The sequence below is a fragment of the Rousettus aegyptiacus genome, unplaced genomic scaffold (genome assembly GCF_014176215.1).
Source record: "Rousettus aegyptiacus isolate mRouAeg1 unplaced genomic scaffold, mRouAeg1.p scaffold_m13_p_13, whole genome shotgun sequence".
Classification (NCBI taxonomy): domain Eukaryota; kingdom Metazoa; phylum Chordata; class Mammalia; order Chiroptera; family Pteropodidae; genus Rousettus; species Rousettus aegyptiacus.
Window position 1 is genome coordinate 23,970,801 of NW_023416288.1, and position 14,519 is coordinate 23,985,319.

General features: G+C 34.2%; 1 protein-coding gene and 1 pseudogene across 4 annotated transcripts in view; both read right to left on the reverse strand.

Annotated features, from left to right (window-relative positions):
- Nucleotides 1-14,519, reverse strand: part of THSD7A (thrombospondin type 1 domain containing 7A) — a 603,286-nt gene that overhangs the window by 39,981 nt on the left and 548,786 nt on the right. For all 4 annotated transcript variants that reach the window (XM_016160722.2, XM_016160721.2, XM_016160720.2 and 1 more), the window contains 2 exons: nt 11,487-11,681; nt 9,870-10,133 (listed from right to left, as the gene is read on the reverse strand). In XM_016160722.2, the coding sequence (XP_016016208.2) occupies nt 9,870-10,133; nt 11,487-11,681 (459 nt within the window). The remainder of the gene's footprint in view (nt 1-9,869; nt 10,134-11,486; nt 11,682-14,519) is intronic.
- LOC118611015 lies at nt 2,387-2,505 on the reverse strand (annotated as a pseudogene).

The following is a 14,519-nucleotide window of genomic DNA, read 5'->3' on the forward strand; positions in this document are numbered from 1 at the left end:
TTCCCAAATGAATAGAATATTCTTTTGCAATTACATATTAAGAACTGATAACTTGTTAACCCAGGGAAATCAAATTACTATGTATATAGCCAAACTCCTATAATCGAATACTCTACCCAAACTTGTATATTCGATTTATCGAAAGTTATGAATCAACATTAGGCAATTAAAAATGTCACAGTAAAGTGTTCAGGTAAATTTATATAACTATAATGTAATGCTATATTAATTTTATTTAGATTCATTTGTTTTACATATATATGAAAGAATAGATCTTCATATCTGCTAAGTACTTAAAAATTTTTTTCAGGAGATTTCAACATCAGTGTTAAATGCTATGAGGTTTTGTTGCTATTCTAAAACTGGGAACTCATCCAATGGTTAGACACATTGAAATTCATTTAGATAGATCTATGTACAAGTTCATTGTCAAGGCCATTTCTTATAGCAAATTCTAAGGCTTTCTGTTATATAATAAAGATTTTGGCTGGCCTTTGTCCCTGATTACTGGGAGACAGCCTCCAACCCCTGAAATTTCTTGAGTGATGAGAGTATCTGTGATTCATGGCAGGTCCCTTGGACTACACATGAATTTATGCTAAAGACATGTCTGGTGTGGGGGACTGGTAACACCCAAAGACCAACCAGGTGTTTAGAGAGTTGGGGCTTTAATCCACATGATAACTTACTAACCTCTAAGGAGGGGAGATTGAGTTCAACCATGTTATCAATGAATCAATTAATCATGATGAAACCCCAATAATAACTCTGGACAGCAAAGCTTAGCTGCGTTTTCTGGTGATTATATACACTAATGTGCGGAGAGAGTGATGGCTCCTGGTTCCACAGGAAGAGAAGATGGAAGCCTCATGTCTGAGATCCTTCCCAGATCTTGCCTTTTATTATATCTTTTTGATATAATAGAACTGTAATTGTAAGTATAGTGCTTTCCTGAGTTCCCTGAGTCATTCCAGTAAATTACTGAACCTGAGGGGGTAGTGGTAACCCTCAAATCTGTAGCCGACTTGTCAGTAGAAAGGTCAACCTGCAGCTAATGTTTGAAGTAAGAGCAGTTTTGGAGATAACTGAGCCTTTGGCCTGTGATCTATGGTCTAACTCCAGATAGTACAAAATGGATTTTATTTTCAGACATATATTTTATTAATAAAGGAAACAAATAAACTTATTTATGCAAGAACCTGTGCTGTAGTACTTATTCAACCAAAATAAAAACCTTGGGAATAATTACATACATTAAGGTATTTACTAATGTTCTCCCCAAATTTAACATTTATCATTTTAACTAATACTGCATTAAAAATCAGAGATAAGCTCTAAAACATTCACTTCGGGAATACGGTTTTGTCAGCAATATAAATAAATTTGAAGGAGTGTTCAGATTATGAAGGAATGGGAAATAAATTAATTTTGAAACTTATTAGAGTGACTTATTTTTAACTTGATCCAATGCAAGGCTTTGTTCTTTCAATCAGTGAAAATGATATATCACCACAGAAGTATTTCTAAATGATGACCTTTAAGCGCCAGTTTGTTGAATTGTAAAAAGTGTTGAACATAACTTTTACAGAAAACCTTGTGGGGTCTAGTAAGCTAGAAAATTGTTGATTAGATTGGGTTAAACAGGTCTCTACGCCCTGAGATTTCTTTCTTTGCTAACATGTCTGTGAATCTCTAGGAAAATGACTCAGATACTGCATTCCTATACTACTTTTTCCTATAGTATTTCACTGAATACGTGAGAAACAGATCTCCGTATAGACTATAATTATAATGCATTTAAATTGGATTCATGTTTTGAGCTGTATAGACTTTTAATATTTTTAAAAGCAAGCCTCTTTATGCCCATTTTCAGATATGAAAAACATGCAAAAGCAAAAAACCAAATTAGAAACAAAATCCCTCAAACTTATGAAAGTTCCTTCTTAAATTATTTTATACTTTAAAGTTTTAAAGCTTTAAAGGTCAAACTTATGGCGAAAAAAGAATGTGGATAAATTTCTTAATTTTTTTCCAAATGGCTATTTAAAAAGACCATGAGAGAAGAAAGTTTTGTTTTTATGCAAATTAACTAAATTTCTTGCAAGGGATAAATTAACCTTCTGTGCAATATGAAGAAATGGGATAAACATGCAGAATAAATACAACCAAAGATTTCTCTTTAAAATTTAAATTTAAAATGTCCACACATTTTTCTTGAAAATTTAAATGTATGTATGTACGTACGTACGTATGTACGTACGTACGTATGTATGTATGTATGTATGTATGTATGTATGTATGTATTCCTTAGGCGAGGCAACCTTTGGTTAACCTCACAGATTGCAAGGAATTTGTCCTCTTACAATCCTTTGTTTTTTATTTTTTATGCCTACAGCATCTGGTCTTCCTAGGTGGTCTCTCAGCCAAGTACTAACTAGGCCCAACCCTGCTTAGCTTTCAAGATCAGACGGGATTGGGCTTGTTCAGAGTGGCATGGCCATAGACTAAAATTTAAATGTAAAATGCTAGGTTATTTTCAAGTCTACAGATATGACTTATTCTAATATATAATACCTTTTTCATGCATTTATTTAAAAATTCCTATCTGTAAGCCTTGTTCACTACCTGACCATTATGATAATGCTTTGAAGTAGAAAAAGACCTACATTTTAGTAATGAGACTAAATTCAACTAATGGAATATAGAACTTTAAAATTACTTTGGATTTGCAGGGCTTTACTAATATAACAGGAATATATATGCAGATCCTTACAGGTCATTACCATCTCTATGAATTATGAAACCTTGTAGCACAAGATAAATAATGAACAACTCTATGGTTATATCAATAACATTACAACAGATATCAGGAAGATTACCACTCAAATTATTTTGTTGAAATTAGTATTATCACTTCTTTAATGAATTAGAAGAAATAATAGGTCAGAAGGCAATGGAAAGGATGTAAGAGTAAAATATAATAGCAGAAATTGCTGATGAAGACAAAGATCAAATTTCTTTTTTGTTGTTGTTGTTGTAAATAATAAATTATCCTAGGAAGTTAAATTTATTTTAAGTAGAAGACTTTCTTCCTAATATGCTGAAAAGAAAGCCTGATAAGGGTATGGGATAAATTGGAGGCTATGTTTTACAGCTGGGCTTGAGGGTATCTGTGGAGCCCAGTTTCAAAACCATATTATTAAGTAATAGATGAATTGAGGTCTCTGGGACATGGAGCACATAGAACTGAATACTGAGAGTAGATGGTTTTTCATCACACATCACATGAATGGTAGCTGCAGGAAATTTTTCAAGGAAACTCTCTCTCTTATCACCTCCACAGTGTCCCTTCAGGGAGCCTGTTCCCAGAATAATGCTGGTATGCATGCCTTATTTAAATTCAACCCTAGGCAACGGTTTCCTTTTTTGTACCTAAGGGTCCAGAATAGGCCTTTCCTTCTTTTCCTGGCTCTTTAAACCTGCAAGTATTACCTCAGGTAAAGTATGTCCCTTACCTCCTGCCTCTCTTTTACATTTGAAAGGAAAAAAAGATCTCAATTGAGAATGACAACTGCAAAAGCAATACGAGCTGTACTTGTACTATGAAATGAAAGATTTAAACTCTGAATTGACTCAGACATTAAATAAATACCACCAACTGAAAAAGCTTTTTGGAGGCATCAGCACTCCATTTCAGCTTGTTTGTAAGACTCTGTTTGTTGCCTTTTCTGTTGGGTATCATTAAACATGCTCTTCCCCATGTACGAGCATCCACTACGATAAGGAACAATTTCTCATTCAATTTTGTTTCTAATTAACCTCTAATATTAAACTTTCATAATCTTCTATAGAATTCCATTATTGAAAGTAATTCATTTCAGTTATATTATGGTTGAGTGGTCACGAAGGATGTAGGTTATCCTTAGAAACTACTCTCCCCATATTCATAATTATTTTTATTAGTTGTACCCTGAGTTCCATGCAATGTCTTAAAAGTACAAGCTCCTGAACTAAAATCTATTTGTAAATTGAATACTACATGAATTTTAAAAAATTAAATTGGGCACTCATATCACAAAAACACCCTGGATATATTACTTTTTCAAGTTCTGATGACAATTTTTTTTATTGTTCTCATGAATTCTAATAGAAAACAATCCCTCACCTGTGGCATATGTGCTACAGTCCCTGACTGATAAGGCAGCACCTGGTATTCACAGCTCCCTGCAGCAGCTAGGAGTGGTCATTTAAACGTAATACCAGCTTTGAAATCATCTGCATCACAACTATGGGAGGCTGGCAAAATAAAGATGTAGATCACTTAGGCTACTGAACGATAATATTAAAAGTTTCCATATTAGGGGAAGCTATAGTCGTAACAGGAAAATATTTTATTAGAAGGCTTTTGTTTCACTTGTAAAATGTATAGTGCTTCTTTTTTATTTTAATAATTAGTGCTGTTGTGCAAACCAACTATAAAGCGAACTCAATAAGAGCAACTTTAGGTGCCAGCAAGAGTTTTTGCAAAATATCAAATATTAATGGGCACACTTTGCATTCCACAGATGCTTCCAAAAGCAACTGCTAAACCCATTTATTAATGTGCAGAAGGTTCTCTAGAATATCATTCATAAACATAGTAGGCAAAGAAAGAAAATATGGCAGAATCAATACAAATCACAATATTTTAAAATTAATGTTAAAGGAAAATTAATCTTACATTCCAAAGTCATTAGACAAATTACTCTGAACTATTCAAAGCGACTACAGTTAAAAGACATGTTAAAATAATTAAAAGGGGTAATGTGACCCCCCCAAAAATGTTACAACTGTCCGAATGCCAGGATGAGGTCCAAACGGCAGTACGAGGTCCTGATAATGTTAGAGCCATTGGACCGTGATTATTGACTGCACAAAGCAAAATGTGCACAAAGCAAAATGTGCACAGCACTTTAATAAAATAGGGTATTCTGTTTACCTATCAAGCAGTAAATAAATCTAGAGCCCTCTCTTATTTCTCTGTCTGAACTGAAAAGGCTTCCCCAAGGGCAATCATTAAATTGCTAATATTTTTTCCACAGAAGGTCCTACAGGCTCATTCTGCTTTCAGAATCATACCTAAATAAGCATTCATCTAATGAAGATCCATTCTTATAAATTTCAAACATTTCCTAATGTTCTCTTTCCCACAACTGGCAATCGAGTAAATATCTTATGGGAGGTATTGATTGTTTTGCCCAAGAAAACATCGGACTGTGGTTCTCTAGGAAGTAATCTTCACAGGCCTTTCCCACCAAGGTTCAAGCTCATGATCCCTACCAGACCCTTTGAGTATTTTAAGATGCAATGAAGTACACTTTAAATGTGTAATACATCCCCTCCCCCTGGGAAACCTTTTGTAATACAGATTCTGACACAGCAGGTCTGCAATGTGGGCTGAATTTTTGATTTTCAATGGTTTCCTTGTGATGTCTATGCTGCTAGTCTGTAGACCACATTTTGAGTAGCAAGGGCTCAGATCTCAGCTTGGCAAGTGACAGCCTAAGATGGCAGCTTGTTTTTGCAAATAAAGTTTTATTAGAACACAGTATGCCATTTACTTACATATTGTCTACGACTGTTTTCATGCTGTAACAGCAGAGTGGGATAGTTGTGACGGAGACCTTCTGTCCTGCAGAGCCTAAAATATCTGTCATTTGGCCTTTTAGGAAAACATTTGGTCACAAGTAACTTAACCTAATAGCTGATTCTTGAATTTCCTTATGGTCTGACCATGTTGCCAAGTATTTAATAGAGATCAACGGCAATATATTACTTTCAGGCGATTGGAGAACTATGCATATGAAACAGTGTGGGCTCAGGAAAAATGTCATAAGATACCAGATAAGCTTTTCTGCTTACTTGATGTTAACAGATATTAACATCGCAAATATAATTTAGTCCAATTTTAGAATATTTGTTGATAGTGCATTATGGCTTAACTTGCCTAGGAGAATCACAAAGACAAATTTGCTGAGGGTAAAGTCAGAAGAGAACTGTTTGAAAGGAATTACGTAGCTCATAGCACTCGAAACGAGCATCTGGCATTTTTACACTTTATCCAATTCACCTTCAAAGTATCCCTTTAAGATACACCAAATAGAAATGCTGTTCCTTATTTCTTCAAGCAAAGGTGTGTGGAACAAAGAGAGTTAAATAAACATCCCACATTCTCAATTAACACACAGGTTGGGAAACAGGTTTAGACAGGTTGTGTAAACACAGGTTGAGAAAATGCAAGTTGTCACAATTACTAATATAAACCAAGAGCTGTTGTCCAAGTTTAGTACTGTGCAAGTCCAGCAATTCTGAATAAGCTTTAAATGGCAATAAAGAGAGTTGCCAATATTTATATTACCAGACTAATTCAGTGGAGTGGATATGTGGCTATTATTTCTCCTCCCATTTAGAGGGCAGGGAGAGCACAGATATTTGAGGAATATCATATAGGAAGTTTGGGGCATGTATACTCTTATTACAAAGATCTTAGTTGTTCTCAACAATCTGTTTGATTATCTCCCAGAAATGTGACATAACGGGAAGGACACTTGACAAAACAAAAAGTATCCAAGCCTTATTGTGGGTCAAATACAACTACAATAATTTTCTCCAGCTCTTTACTCATTCATTCATTCTACAAATATTTATTGAGCATCTACTGTTCTAGGTGCTTGAGACACATTAGTGAATAAAATAGCCCAGGATACCCTCATCAATCTACATTCATCATGTACAGGATATAAAACAAAAAATTAAAATGATATATAAGTAAATTATATGATATGTTATAGAGTGAAGCATACTTTAGAAATACAAAAAGTAGAGCAGGATAAGTGGTTTTAGGAGAGCAGGGTAGGGTTGAGGGGCAGCATGATAAAATTCTAACACATTTAAATGGAAATTTTGTATATATGCACTTTGCATAAGCTAGGTTACACTTAAGATTCTTCAAAATATCAAAGTTAAAGTAAATAATATAACTTAAAAAGTTCCAGAAATTGTACCTCTTGTTCTGGGAAGTTTTTAAAAGTGATCACCCTAAGAAGTACCTACTAGTACTATATGTTTAAGCACTCAATAAATTTCTAGTGAACCAATCAATTAAGATCTTAGAGGATTTAGCAGTGAGTAGAAAATGTTTTTGAGTGATTTAAACTCAGTTGCTATAGTGACACCATACAAGATTTCATACCAAAAGTAAATGTATATAGTTTGTATTAGTTTTTTAGGATAAATGTCAAAAGTGTATTTATATATCAACATTTGTGCAGAAACTATATTTAATACTATGTATAAGGATGGATGAACATTTATGTGGCTCCCAATGTATACTTTAAGATCTGATTTGGGGAGCATAGGTATGTATCACTTTTCAGCAGAGTCTACTATTATGTGGAATTCCAGACATAATAGAATTGCATCTCAAGTTTAAGACATTAAAATATTGGTGACCACATGGGAAATGGTCAAAAATAATATAAGCTGGTGAAAGTCAAATTGCTTTGTCAGTATGATAACTGATAATATGTACTAGAGATGGACAACACAAATTAAACAGAAATGTCCTAAGGCCATTATTGAATAGGGGATTAGTGGCTTTGCCTTGCATACATGTGGGGGTCAATTCTATATTTAAACGAAAAGTAGGAAGAGATTTTTTTCTTGAAAGTCACTTTAAAATCCCATTTCTACCATCCATCTGCAAAGCTGATTTGGCCTAGAGAAGGCAGTGGTCATAGAAACAGCAATTTAGAGCATGGCTAGGATAGAGTGCCAAAGTTATAGCAGTCCACTGAAACCACCTGGACAGAACACATATTTAAAAAAGTAATTTCCAAAGGAATCAGGCATTAGAGATTCAATTTCTTCAGACTTTACTTTGAGTAAATATGTTAGTAAACACTATTCTACTGGACATCCATCATAGATTAGATTTAATGAGAAAGAAACAATGTTGGACAAATGAGAAAAACTAAATTGGAACAGTTCACTTAGTTAAGAACCTTAGATCATTCACAATCCCCATGGAGTTTAATGCCATTATAGGCCCATCTTTTTTCTATAGGTAATCTTCTTCCAGAATACAGTACTGCTTTCTTCATGCTTCGAATTGACAATGCTAAGTTAGGAAGTCTACTGCCTTTGGCCAATTTAAATTATTTTTGTTCTTTTACTTTTTTTTTTAAGTGACCAACATTTCTGTGAGAGTCACAGGATATTTTTAAAGTTTTTCCTAAAAATAAGATAGACTGTTAAGTGGCTTACTGAAGCGCTCATGCATCTAATTAACAGACCAGAGTAAAAGTGAGAATGTATGAGAGTCATTCTGAAAGCTCAGGGGTTATGTAAAAACAAATGATCACCTTGGTGATTCACCAAGCATAACAATTTAAAATGTGAGCACTTATATGCTACATTCCAAAAGAAATACATTTTTAAATCAATCTGCAGTTTTACATTTTAATGACTAATTATAATCTGATACATTATCATATCCTCTCAGAATGAGAAACACATTTACATTTTTCTTGGTATCTAATTTATAGCAACAATGTTATTTGATATAGCTAATAAAATACTCAGTTACTCTTAGAAATGTTTTTCAAAGTATACCTATTATAAACACTAAACTTTTTTTTCTTTTGTAGTTATTGTTTTAAATGTGTGGAATAATTTAAACTTAGCAAAACATATATTTTAAACTGAAAAAATATATCTACAGCTTAAATTTCATGGAGATTTTGGGGCTTACATTATTAGAATTTGATTGACTAGGAAATCTGATATAAGCTAAAAAACAGGATAAAGTTTTTGGAAATTTCTTTGTTGGGACAGGCTTAAGAGATTCCAATAAATGTGTCACAATGATATCTTTATGGTTTATAAAAGTGAAAAAGGTCCTATTCATGTTGCCTTCTGAATCATATAATAAAACTAGAGGAACACTATTCTAAAAGAATAGTTATTTCAGCAAGATTGGAGGGTACCTGACATCTACCTAGCATTTTAGCTCATCTTTCTTAGACCATCTCTATTAAGAAGGTATGAACGAGTATTATCATCCAGTGTTTGCAAATATGCAACATTTATGATTTAGGTCAATCTACTATAAACTTACCTCATTCCATTATAAAAAGACAGATGCATTAAAATAAAAGAATAATGGAGAAATATCATTTAAGGCTGACTATATTAAGACTCAGAATAAAGAAGTTGACTACATACACTGGTCAAAGATAATCACTCTTCATAAACTTTTGGCAATTCAATTCTTATCACTGTATTATAGATTCTTCTTTTTTTCTTCTTTTTGGTTTAGAAAACAAAAGTGGGTACAGTTTACTCAATGAGAAATAAACAGGAGTTTGCAAGTTCACCAATTATGGAATCTTTCTTCCCTGTCACTTAATGACATTTTGGGCACATTGCAAATCTTGCCAGTTTAGATATTAATAGCCTGTCTAGTTTAAAACTTGAATTATCAAATTACATTCAAATCCCCTCTTCTCCTCCATCCCTGCGTGTACACAGACCTGCTGGGGATGGTTGGGCTTACGCAACAGACTGTTGATCAATCCCAAAGAAGGTTTCTGGCATTATTTTTTCTTACCTGTAGAGCTTCTCCACCACGTACTTTGGGACTTAGATGCTGTCTTCTGGACACTGAGACATGTGTCATTGAATGTCCTGTTACATATAAATGATATACATACAGGATGGTGCCCATGAGGTTCAATTTAGAACATTTCCCTCTGTTATCGGACATGTGCATTTTACCTGCACCCCCAAAATAGCCAACATATAACACCGAAAAAAAAAAAAAGGATTACCATGGCTGTTACACCTGGACGTTTCCACGAGCCTGCCATTTTGATCGTAGCATGCCATTGCTTGGTAACGGTATCCTTGACCACATTCCTTGATGTCTCCTTGTACTTTCATTCCCAGCAACACTTCCGCTTTCCCCTCTGGTAAAATGCAGTCTGACCAGTTCCCCACAGGCTGTGCATTATACTTATCACAAGGACAATACTGAGTCTCAATCAGGGGATATAAATGAGAATTTTTACATTTTTCTTTCTTTTTACTTTTTCCTGTGGAGAAATTAAAATTGAAAAATACGGTTATTAATTTCAAGCTTCCTTGTTTTCTCCTTTCATAAATTTCATTTCTTCATTTTAACGATATTTAATAGTAATCTATAAATAAATGCTATTTAAAAACAGTCTATTTTGCATAAAGCACTAACTGTTGTACTAAATTTTATACTCTTTAAAATGATTAAAATCCTCTTACATGATGTGCTTCCACGTATGGGAAGTTTGAGGTAGCTGTATAAATCTCTCCTTTATAATGTGTAAAAACATAAAATAGAGAGAGCCACTACACTGAACTGCACAGCTTTTTTTATTAATTCCAAAAAAGATGGTATAGCTGTATAAGATTACAATTCAGAAAATGAGATTTTTGTATTTGCTTTTCTGATTATGATTTTGGATCATCTTTCAGTATTTCTGAAGAATAATCATTTTTACATACTTGGTTGATTAATGTAGAAAATAATATTCAAAATGAAGATATTTAATATTAGAATACAATACCAGAAATGGTTTATATATAAATCTAAATAAATCTCCTTTTAAAATGAAAAACCTCAAGTATAACTGTAATATGTACTTGAAAAATAATATATCATTATTTTAATGAGATCACATATATTTATATAATATTTATTGTGTCATGTACTACATACTATTTAACTATATTACACATTAGTTACATATGTTTTACATATATTTTTCTGTAATTTTCATGAACTGCCTTTTGTAGTTTTCAAGTCTTCATTATGACAAGTGGTTCATTTATAACTTTTAAATTCTGAATATTTTTAGGTTTCTTTTGCCACTGATGATATTTTTGAGCACACCAGGGTGTAGTTTAGCGTGATGGCTCCTGTTCTTGCTTATTATATTACTGCTTTTTGTCACTGTGACTGCCTTTTAAATGTAGTTTGCAGATACGAAATTAATGCCACATTTTTCTTCAAGAATATAAAAAATAACCTGAGGCTGTGACAGTGAGAATGGGTTAAGGAAATAAAGTAGTAATCTTTTTATTTTCAAAAAACTTTTCTCCAAGCACTTGGCAGTCTGTAGGCAATCCATCAAAAGTACATATTTAAAACAAAAAATAATCTTCCATGGATTGTACAAGAAGACACAGTTCGATTTTCAAGGCTACTTTTTTTTTTTTTGTACTAAAGTATATGTGTCTGTCACTGACAATTTACATTAAAATACAAATCCAATCAACATCTTAGGTGTCAGAACAGCAACAATAAAGAATATCTGTGCATTTTCCAAATACACTGTCAGAACTCTCTTGGTCTGACTTTTCTGTTTCTCTATCTTGACAAGTGTTGTCTTTGGCACCCCAATTATTCTTACCAACAATAGTGCGCTTTCTGGTCCTAACTGCACCACAGTCTCCGTTGCATGAAGAAAACTTGGACCAGCTGGTAAACTGACAGTCATCTTGGCAGGGGATCTGGCAGGCTTGGGTAAGGGCTGGCACAGGGCCTGCATACTGGAGGCAATCATGGATGCCAGCCTGTCCTCCATCTTGCTTTCGACAAGTAATGGCTAAAGGAGAAGAAGCATAAAACTATTTATAACACATCTGAATGTCTGTAATTGCTCTACAATTTAGGAATTAAGCTAACATTTTCTTACACTGTCTGAGGAATCCTCTTTTAAATATTTGCAGCAGAAATCATGCAGGAGTATTTCTAATAATCACAGTAGTCATTAAATTGATCCTGTAGGTTTTTTAAAAAAAATAACAGATAACCTTCCATGGCTTTTGTGACATAAAAGCACACGCATGCACATGTGCACACACACACTTGGCATTTAGCAGCTTTTATTAGATGCTATTAAGAATGTCAAGTCACATGTGGGGTACATTTAGAAATGAATTATTTAAGAGACAAATAAAAAATACATGGGTTGTAATAATAGTTATATTGAACACAGGCTATTCATAGAGGTGCTAGGAGATACCACATAACTTTAGTAATTGTTTTTATATCAGTGGCCACTGTAGGATTCCTATATAAAAGGGTCTTATTGACAGTAAATTGATGGGAAGGTTTGGATGAAAAGGGGATGCTTATGGAACCTGTCTTACACCTGTATTTGGATAGTTTTTTTTTTTTAGTTGGAAGTTTATTGGGATGGCTTTTGAGTGGTTAATGAGAAGGGACAGTGCCAAAGTCCCCCACCCCTCTGTCTACAAGTTCCTCACAAAAATCAACCATGAATTTAAAAATCAAAATCAAAATATTTATCAACTTTAATATATATCATAATTGAAATCATCACAATTACATATAGACTATTATAAATTAGTCAAATAATTTTGATTCATACATATTATTTCCCCAAGCTATTGTTCTACTAAATTCTTTAAACCATGTCATAGTTTTATTGCTTATTGAACTCAGATATAAACTTGCTTTAAGGCAAATTGGTCTTAAAGGAAAAGAGCAAATGATGTTTAAAGTCCTCTTTCTCCCTTTGCCATTCCCCACTCTGTTGGTTTTAAAAATAATTCTTTAATTTATTGAAGAAGCAGATGAAATATTTATACCTTGGTCCTAAAAGTTAAGTCTTTATTGAACTAGCTTAAATGGCCTTAGTCAGATTGATTTATATGGCCTTGTCACGTTTATGGTCTAGGCTGAAACTGCTGCTGATCTCTGCCCTCCCTGCTCATGATTGGATTCTATCATGAAACTAAGGTGGAGGAGCCTGTTATTTTGATGTCAAATTACTGTTAGGGTACAGAAGGTCTCAGGTTAGACAACACTTTCTGAATCTGTATATTAAAATTTAACACCTAGGAGTGTAGGGCTGTGAGATGAAGTGTGTATAAGGACATAACAATCCTAGCAAGGGAAGACTTTCTCTGTTTAGGTGAACATGATTTGTTGCAACTGCTATAGGAAGTTACATAATTGCGCAAATGTAGGTGAGTGCTCACCTACTTCATAGCTCTTCATTTAGTATGCACAACATTGGCAGGGACATTTTGTATGAAAAGCATAGGGGTCCCTGAATTGTAAGGATAATGAAAATCTGGTAGAGTGGACATTAGTGGCTTTTATGAAGGATCTGTGACAGGAAAAAAACATTAAGTGTTCCAAAGAGACTCTCACCAGTTGGGGGAGGAGCTGCCTGGTGATCTGCATTTATCATACTAGTCTAAGACGGTGGTTCTCAAATCAGGCTGCAGATTACAATCACTTGGATTAGTTTTTGGAAAATGTCCATGCCCTTGATGAACTCAAACATTCTGATTTCATTGATTGAGAGCCGAGTTCTAGGCATTAGCATCTTTTTAAATTTCCCTGATGATTCGAACAGGCCGCAGTAGATTGCTACCACTGTTCTAGTAGATAATATATTCTCCACTTGCAACAGAAATACCTGGAATGCTGTAAAAGTGGAAGCTTCTTGGATTCATTCCAGAGCTCCCAAACAAGAACTTTGTGCGTGGGGTCATGGAATATGCGTTTTTTTCCAAGCTGTTCAGATGTTTCTCATGCACATTTAAGTTTAAGATTTATGAGGCCTGAGTATTCAAGGCTCATGGAGGGGTCTGGCTGAGACTTGTGGCTAAGGCTGAAAGTTCTTTGCTAATCAGTCTCCCTGGCACTGTGGTACCCTTTGGAAAATAATGGCTGAGCATGTGGGAATGAGCTAAGAGAGCTCTGAACTTGGTGTTCAAGGGGACTTGCACAAGGAGTGGACCAAAAAAAGAGCATCCATACAGTTTGGAAGAATGTTATCTGTGAATTGGTATAGGGGGGAATCCCCGTCATGTGATACATTAATGAGCTGATGTGATTTTCAGTTCTCCTTATACCTGCCATGTGGAAGTTGGGCTGATTCTTCAAACGCTTTAAACTTACTAAACTCTGCTGGTTTTGTGGGCAAAGTTGCCCCAAGGAGGCTCAAGAGGAAGGATTGATAAAGAAGATATTAGACTTTTTACTAATCAGGATATGTAGGAACCGCGAGAATGACAAATTCGAAAAATAAGAGATTTGACCAAATAAGAATGTTCGGCTTTGAAGAAAGTTGCACTGTTAGAAATAAAAGAAAATTATAAAACTAAATTTGAGTTCTTTGAAATAAGGCTACTTTCATCTGCTCATCTGATTCGGCTCTCTGAATCAGAGTCTTGAATATAAATCTTTCGAGAAACAAAATAGAATTGTCTTAGGTTCTTCAGTAAGGTTCTCTCTTCAAGGTGCTCTCTCACAAACTACATCTCAGAACTGCTCCAACTACCATCACTTCAAGCCATACCAAAAAATCAAAGTAAAGTTAAACTACTACCAACACAACTAAAGAAACAAATTAGTTAATTTCGTGCAGATTTATCTTATTTACATAAATTTAAAGCCCTTTTTC